This window comes from Salvelinus fontinalis, chromosome 9 (genome assembly GCF_029448725.1).
Source record: "Salvelinus fontinalis isolate EN_2023a chromosome 9, ASM2944872v1, whole genome shotgun sequence".
Taxonomy (NCBI): domain Eukaryota; kingdom Metazoa; phylum Chordata; class Actinopteri; order Salmoniformes; family Salmonidae; genus Salvelinus; species Salvelinus fontinalis.
Genome location: NC_074673.1, coordinates 52,477,319 through 52,485,873, shown reverse-complemented (window position 1 = coordinate 52,485,873; position 8,555 = coordinate 52,477,319). Strand labels below are relative to the sequence as shown.

Sequence of the window (8,555 nt, the reverse complement as noted above, 5' to 3'; positions counted from 1 at the left end):
TCCCTAGGACCATGCCTCAGGACTACCTGGCCTGATGACTCCTTGCTGTCCCCAGTCATGCTGCTCCAGTTTCAACTGTTCTGCCTGCCGCTATGGAACCCTGACCTGTTCACTGGACGTGCTACCTTGTCCCGGACCTGATGTTTTGAACTCTCTCTCTACCGCACCTGCTGTCTCTAACTCAGAGTGACATTTATTCCTGAGGTGCTGTCCTGTTGCACCCTCTACAACCACTGTGATTATTATTATCTGACCCTACTGGTCATCTATGAACATTTGAACATCTCGGCCATGTTCTGTTCTAATCTCCACCCATCACAGCAGGAAGAGGACTGGCCACCCCTCAGAGCCTGGTTCCTCTCTAGGTTTCTTCTTAGGTTCTGGCCTTTCTAAGGAGTTTTTCCTAGCCACCGTGCTTCTACATTGCTTGCTGTTTGGGAATTTAGGCTGGGTTTCTGTACAGCGCTTTGTGACATCGGCTGATGTAAAAAGGGCTTTATAAATACATTTGATTGATTGATTGATTGACATACATAGACTTCAAACCACTGGCCACTTTAATAATGTTTACATATTTTGCATTACTCATCTCATATGTATATACTGTATTGTATTATATTCTATTCTACTGTATCTTAGTCTATGGCACTCTGACAATGCTCGTCCATATATTTACATATTTACATATTCTTCAATTCCATTCCTTTACTTAGATTTGTGAGTATTGTTGTGAAATTGTTAGATATTACTTGTTAAATATTACTGCACTGTTGGAGCTAGAAACACAAGCATTTCTCTACATCCGCAATAACATCTGCTAAACATGTGTATGTGACCAAAAACAGTTTATTTGATTTATATTCACCCCCTTTGACCTCCTCCCCCATGAGAGACCACCCCACGTTGGATGCCATTGTCACATGCGGGATTTGAACCCTGTTTTCCCCATGGGAGAACCCAACTCCTTAGCGTTGAACAAAGAGGAAAATCAGTGTCACCATTACACCTTTAACCAGATTAGTACGGTAGGTCAATACAGTTCAAACAGGTCTATTGTGGTAGTTGACGCATGGACTCGTCAACCTTATGAGCCCTTATTATCAAAAGCAGCTATTTCCTTTGAGTCATGTAGAAGGAGGAAGAAAGTCTCTTTCCTTCCATAACCCCAGAACAGACCTCTCACTGCGTAAGCTCCATTTCCATCCTACCTTATCTCCCCCTTGGTTCCTTTATTAATGGATGACATCCTGCTCTTCCTCTACCTGTGAACCCTTTGACATTTCAATCGGCATGCATCTGGGGTAAAGTGAGATGGCACATGTTCCCAGTGATCCACACCTTCACCCTTTGTAAAGGTCTTGCTGTTTTTTTGGTCATTGGTTTGGATTTGTTTTGACAGCTCTGTGATGGTTTGAGCAGATCTGAACCGCAGACCAGGGTTTTATTTATGAGGCACCAAATCGAAGAAAATGGCCTGAAACAAGAAGGGACTACCTGGACCTGTCCAATAAGAAACACACATCTTAAAACGTTTTCTATTGCGTACAAACCAGGGTAGTCTCCAGTGCAGATAGAGGGGTAAGTAACTATCCTTATAGGGACCATCTGACCTCCTCAGACTCAAATCCCTGTCTCTTTTGTCTAGGTCTAGAAATCCTTTAGTTTCACATAGAATACCAGACCTAAAGTACTGTAGGTGCGTCATGCTTGTGTATGGGCCTCATCATTAAATTATTATCATGATCGTATGTGTTTGGGAGGTGACAGTAATCATTAAGCATCATTAGAACAATTAATAGCTGTACTAGGTGGCAGTGAATGGGAATGTACTAGATGGCAGAGAATGGGAATGTATCATGTCTTCGTCTATGCACTCGTGGTTTGAAATGGTCACATTCACACTGTGAACCACATACACACCAGACCTAACTTTACTGTTTAGCTCCTGAGTGTCATGGCTGCGGTTTGTACTTCGAGATAGGTTACGTAAATTTCCTGGTTGATGTCATGCCATTGTTGTGGATATTTTCAGGGGGACAATAGGCTTTTTCCCCCCAGCCACGTTTCCTCTTCCTCCACCAGCTGCTCTATACAATACTTCACCCTCCTACTCACTGCTAAAGGCCTTTGCAGACTGTACTCGGATTCAGTCCTTTGCGATTATCACGTCGCACTGTGCGGTGTTACCAAATTAAAATCTTAATATCAACCTAGCCAGATTATACGATTTGCTTCAATTCTGTCGTCACATTCTGCGACTGGCTTGCGAGGCCACGTTATCCAATAGAAGCTACGTCAGCTGCAGCGGTGCGTTTGATCTGTGCATGTGCCAGCAACAGCAGCGCAAGCCTCTCTCAATGCTTATGCGCGAGTGAAAGTATCCATCTTAGAAATTGTTTTCACATACAAACTTTTTATGTCCAAACTTCCCAAAATAACATGGTCCCTGTTGTAGAACATTTGTTTTGTCTGGCGATTGTAAAGTTGTGTAAGCAAGATTATTAGGGAGATCGTTCAAATCAAACTATTATGTTAATCTGACTATTCACAATAACCGTATTATTGTGTGCATACTAAGTGCTGGCCATGTTCCTATTGGTCAGTCGCCGGGATCGGCTTGCAACACCAGCCGCACTTCACGATAAAGGAAAACAAATAACTGAACTTTGTCCGAGCCTACGACCGCTCGTAGTGGTACTTCATCGGCAGACCTAGACCCTGTCACACTGAACAAGCCAAGACGTCCAACAATCGTTCACAACCTAAGAGTATGCCCATGACATGAACATTTATTTGGGACGCTAAAATTGTGGCATAAAATCGTACAGTCTGCAAAGGCCTTAAGAGGCTCAGACACAATCTCCACAGCCTAATGGATGTGACTGGGCAAAGGTAAGGATACAATCTGAGTTTGGTCTTTCGACTGCATTTGTATTACACTATCAGCATTTTAGGCCTATGGTTAGCTCATATGCAGTATTCCAATTTCCTCAAGAGATTAGGGTTAGTAATGTATAATTAGGTTAACATAATTGGCTGTGATTTGATGCAACATTAGTGCTTTACTCGTGTGTATTATTTTTGTCATGGTCTTTTTAAGATTGTTGAGATGTTGACTGGGAGCTCTCTTTGTATCATTATCAGCCTGTGTCCCTTTCCTGTGATACCATATCCCTGACATCCACCCAGCCCCAAGGTCTGCTAGAACGCTACAGCAAGGTCACAGTGTGCTGAGTGAGGACGGTCTGTTCTCCACTGTGTTTATCACAGCAACCCAGTCAGCATCTCTCGCTCTCTCTCTCTCTCTCTCTCCAGAGGCCAGGCCTCCCATTCACTGAGACAGATCTCTCTGTGTGTCTGAGTGATGTGGTTGAGGCCTGGTTAGCATTACAGACGGCTGTACGGCTAACACCTGTTCTCCGCCTCCTACTCCACACCACGCCACACTGCTTCCCCATCTCTAATTTCCTTTCTCCCCCCCCCCTCTCTTCCCTCTTTCTCACCCCGTCTATCTCCTCTCTCTGTGTCTATTTCTGTCTCTCCTCTCTGCACCCCTCCCTATTCTACTCTTTTTTTGTTGTGGGATGCTGCTGCTCGTAGGGGCTTAGTGTGTCTAGCAGTAGTGGATGATTTTCTACATATCTGCTCTAGTGCTGCCTATGGTATGCGAATATGATTGTCGTATTTATTTGTTATAGTACACAGCAGATGGACATAATGCTAATTTCCCAGTGGAAAGCCTCTGTCCTGTTGGTATTTCATCAAGGGGATTGAGCCTGCTGCTGGCTGCAAGCTCAAACTGGCAGTATACTGTTCATGATTTGAACACAAACAAAACACATGCGCTCCCCTCAGCTCGACAACTCCACTGCTGAACTAAATAATGCCAAATGGACTGCAAAAGAGGGAGATGCTTTCTTACCAACCTATTCACTCCAATATGACAATCATGATATGAAAAAAGCAATTCGCAAATTCATTGCATACTCCAAAATGAAGACACCTGTCTGAAACATACAAAAAGTGATACTTCACCTAAAAGCCCCCAGCCTCTTGTAACCACAAGGGCAGCTGTCAGCCTGGCATCAATGACAGCCCTGCCACTTTATCTAGTTGCCCTCCACCTGTCAAAGCTGAACCACAGAGACGGACACACCAACAATGTTTCCCCACCCAGCAACTTCCAAAGCAGCATCTGGCTTCACAATCTAGGAGCGGTTCCCTCCCTAACGCCTACCAAAACAGCATCTTGGCTGAAGCAGTGACGGAAGAGCATCACTTCCCTAACCACCCATTTTGAACTTTATCACCACCACCTCCCCAAAGCAGCATCCTCCTGACCCAGCCAGCATCTCTCTCCTCAGTCTGCGGCTTACCTTTGTGAGAGCCATGCAGTGGAGGCGTGTGGGTGTTCCACCAACGTTCTCTTATCGCACAGGAACTCCTTTAAATCTGACAGACACAACGAGAGAGAGAGAGAGAGAGAGAGGAGAGAGAAAGAGGGAGTGAAGTTGCACTCTCACTCACTATGTGGAAGGAGCCAATAGCTGCTGCTGTTGTGATGATGCTGCTGTCGGTCTGTGAGTGCTGCATTGAGGCAGGAGGCGCACATGGTCACTACAACAGGAAGAGCTCCTCCTCTCCTCCCCTCCCTCATCCCTCCATTGTAATCTCCTCTCTCACAGCCTCACTGAAGCTCAGTGATTTACTGGCTTAGGGAAAGAAGCAATACCAGTGAGATGGAGTAGAGGGCAGGGGAGAAGAGAGGAAGAGGATCGATGTCAACGTGGGAGAGGATGAGAGACAGGGAACTGGAGAGTAGGAGAGGATTGGAGAGTAGAGAAGAGAATGTTGTTCAGTGAAATGGTAACTATTTGTGAGTAACTTGCAAGTGAAGTTCAGGTCTGGTGGTGGTGGGCTTCCGTTCAGGTTTCCACTGGCATAAAGCACATTAATTCCCCCAGTGCTCGTGTTCCTGAAACAAGAGATGGATGTCTACTGGCAACAGACAAACAACCCACTCTCTCTCACACAAACTACGAATGTTTTCACTCACCTTGAGCATCACTTTTCAACTCCTTAAATAATCTTTGTTCATCTTGAAATAGTCTGTAAAGAGATTAATAACGATAATAGTATTCAGGTTGAACGCTGCGCAGATAATGTTGTAAGATGTCAATGTGTTCTACCTGGCATGCATTAAGGTTTTTTTTATCCATTTGTCAGAAAGTACAATATCTCAGTATGTTGTAGTAGGAGTTGCTCGTAAGATATTTGCGAGAACTTGTGTTCTTCAAGCATTAGCTGATGTTATGCTGCCACCGTGTGGTTGTTTTAGGAACAACAGCAATGACCTTTCTCTTTTGCAAACAACAATCCAAGTCCTGTTACATACAATACATCCATCCATGAACAACCTCAGCCTGTCTTTCCTTACTAGGGATGTATTCATAGCATACTGAGTGTACAAAACATAAAAGGGGAACTTCAAAATGTTTCAACATATTCCTCATCTCTAGCACCACCCCAACATCAACATATGTGAAAATGGTGCATTTTTATTTTTTTGTAGTAAAAAAAATAGAGGAAGATAAGTGTTTCCAATGACAACATTGGTATGCATAGTGTGATTTTGACCAATTGTGAGTAGGCATTGTCTACTAATTCTCTCCAAATTGGTTGATGATGTCATTGGAAAAACTGAGAGCTCTTTCTCTATCTTTTTACAACAAAACATCAAAACGCACAAATTCACATATATGTTGATGGTGGGGTGGTGCTGAAGATTATGAATATGAACTTGACATTTAAAAAAAAAAAAATCCTTTAAGAACACCTGCTCTTTTCATAATGTAGACTGCCAGGTGAATCCAGGTGAAAGCCATGATCCCTTATTGATGCCACTTGTTATGCAAATCCACTTCAATCAGTGTAGATGAAGGGGAGGAGAGAGGTTAAAGAAGGATTTAAGCCTTGAGACAATGATTAAATGGGCAAGACAAAATATTTAAGTGCTTTTGAAACGGGGTATGGTAGTAAAGTAGGTGCCAGGAGCACCGGTTTGTGTCAAGAACTGCAACTCTGCTGGGTTTTTCACGCTCAACAGTTTCCTGTGGGTATCAAGAATGGTCCACCTACCAAAGGATATCTAACGAACTTAACACAACTGTGGGAAGCATTGGAGTCAACATGGGCCTGTATATCCCTGTAGAAGTCTTTCGACACCTTGTAGCGTTCATTGGGGGGGTTAATGTTTTGTGCACTGTGTACATAGTATGTATTCAGCTGATCAGCCCCCCATTCGGTTGATTAAACACCAGAATAACAAATTCTAAATGAACGAATGACAACAAACCAAAATCTACATCTATCAGTGAGCTGTCACAATACTGCGCAGTCTTTCATGTATTTACTTTGTATAGCACATCATCAACCACAGTCTGTAGCTCTTCTTAAACGCATAACGAAGCTGTTGAGGGCAATGCTGTAAGAAAATTCAATAGTGCAAGTCCTTTCCTGTATGATTCCTTACTTGCTGAAGGAGTGTGACAAATTTCAATTTTTTTTTGACACCCTGGGTTGACTCCTCCTGCTTCGCATCGTTACGTTTCTCCAATAGTCAAATTTCGAAGTTAAAGCAGAAATGTTTCCACTTTGAATGAAAAGAAGGCGGTTGAGCACTGAGCCAACTTTGACTGTCCTTCTGGGCTAAGTGTGTCTTCGCACTAATCCCGCCTAATCGACTGACCCTGCGGCCCCGGAGCTGGAGAGAAAGTGAATGTCACTTGCAACCTAACGTTCCAGCTGCCAAAAACAAAGCAGAGCAGACGAAGCCAACAAGCATCATTCTCGGTTCTCGGATCGGAATCAAATCGACCGCAAAAGAGCAAAGATGCGAGAAAAAAACTGCTCATGACCAATCCAGAAACAAGATTCATATTGGAATCTCATATTTTGAAAGGTGAAAGAGTAACTGCGAAATTGCCACTGTTCCCATGGACTGGTAACTTTACGGAAGTGCTGGTTTGTGTTTTTAGCCTGCTAGCTACGTCAGCTTCTGATCTAAGTGTGTTCAATGTTCAAGCTAGTTAATAAGGCTACTTAGCGAACTAGCTAGCTAACATATTCTGTATACTTACTATTTTGTACTCAAATTAATCTGACAATAGAATCATGTCGCTACACTGCATAAACCCCACAAGATGCCCAATGCCTTAATTTCAACTAACTTATGTTAGCTATCTAAAGCAAGATATGCAGATTGTTGACATGGCTGTCTTTTAGTTCGTAGATGATAATACTAACTATCTAGGCAGTCAACAGCATTTTCGGCCCAGGACCACCCCAAAAAATGCATCTAGCTATAAAATTCAATACAGTAAGATCACACAAACATGTATTTCTCAGGGACACCAACAAATGAACATGTTCCAAGCACACCAAGACAGTCGTGAAGAGGGCACAAAACCCACTCCACCTCAGGAGACTGAAAAGATTTGGCATGGGTCCTCAGATCCTCAAAAGGATCTACAGCCGCACCATCAAGAGCATCCTGACGGGTTGCATCACTGCCTGGTTTGTGTAATAAATACCATTTAAAATAACACAAGCATATTGCTATTACATTGTTATAACTAACTTCTTTCTAAGCAGGGTTTCTCACAAACTCATAAACAGATACAGAGACCCACACACACACCCAAGGACAGAGGGCTGACGTAAACCTTTCATAAACACTGATAAGAAAAGGGTGCTTGGGTCCGCATTTCACAAGATAATAAGACACACACACACATACCCAAGGACAGAGGGCTGACTACGCACACACAAAATCTCCTGCTTACCAAATATTCAGCTAACAAAGAACTTTTGCTACAAGACTCAGAAGGATGACGCCCAGCTCATCAGGACCAATCTGAGAAGACAACAACCTGTCCAGAACCAACCAAATGACCAGAACTTCCAGACTCAACCTACTTTCTGTGTTGTATAAAATGTCTATGCATTCTGTTATCTGGGCTTTTTTCTGGAGGTTCTCTATGAGCTAAAGGAACGAGTCCGTATACGCTTGTACCAGATATCTTTACTCTTAAATTAAAACTGTCGCTTCTCATACAATTTACCACCTTGTCTGAATCGATCCTTGACCGGCTCACCCTTCTCCATATCCCATTATCAACATTTGGCAACTGCTCGGCCTCTGACCGCAAGGCACTACAGAGGGTAGTGCGTACGGCCCAGTACATCACTGGGGCCAAGCTTCCTGCCATCCAGGACCTCTACACCGGGCGGTGTCAGAGGAAGGCCTTCAAAATTGTCAAAGACTCCAGCCACACTAGACATAGACTGTTCTCTCTGCAGTCGCACGGCAAGCGGTACCGGAGCGCCAAGTCTTTGTCCAAGAGGCTTCAAAACAGCTTCTACCCCCAAGGCATAAGACTCCTGAACATCTAATCAAATGGCTAACCAGACTATTTGCATTGTCGTCCCCCCCCCCCCTCTTTTACACTGCTGCTACTCTCTGTTATTATCTATACATAGTCACTTTAATAACT

The 8,555-nt window shown here is 43.6% G+C and overlaps 1 protein-coding gene and 1 long non-coding RNA gene across 4 annotated transcripts in view; one reads left to right on the top strand and one right to left on the bottom strand.

Annotated features, from left to right (window-relative positions):
- The window catches only part of coro2bb (coronin, actin binding protein, 2Bb), a 57,485-nt gene extending 52,881 nt beyond the window's left edge, over positions 1-4,604 (bottom strand). For 2 of the 3 annotated variants that reach the window (XM_055934829.1, XM_055934831.1), the window contains exon 1: positions 4,377-4,604. In XM_055934829.1, the coding sequence (XP_055790804.1) occupies positions 4,377-4,391 (15 nt within the window). In that variant the 5' untranslated portion in view covers positions 4,392-4,604. The remainder of the gene's footprint in view (positions 1-4,376) is intronic. The other variant, XM_055934830.1, reaches the window with a different exon arrangement.
- A 1,946-nt stretch (positions 4,605-6,550) lies between these two features.
- On the top strand, positions 6,551-8,100 carry LOC129861802 (uncharacterized). Its single transcript, XR_008760673.1, has 3 exons — positions 6,551-6,961; positions 7,408-7,575; positions 7,880-8,100. It is a non-coding gene; the product is annotated as an uncharacterized LOC129861802 (long non-coding RNA).
- The last annotated feature ends 455 nt before the right edge of the window (positions 8,101-8,555 follow it).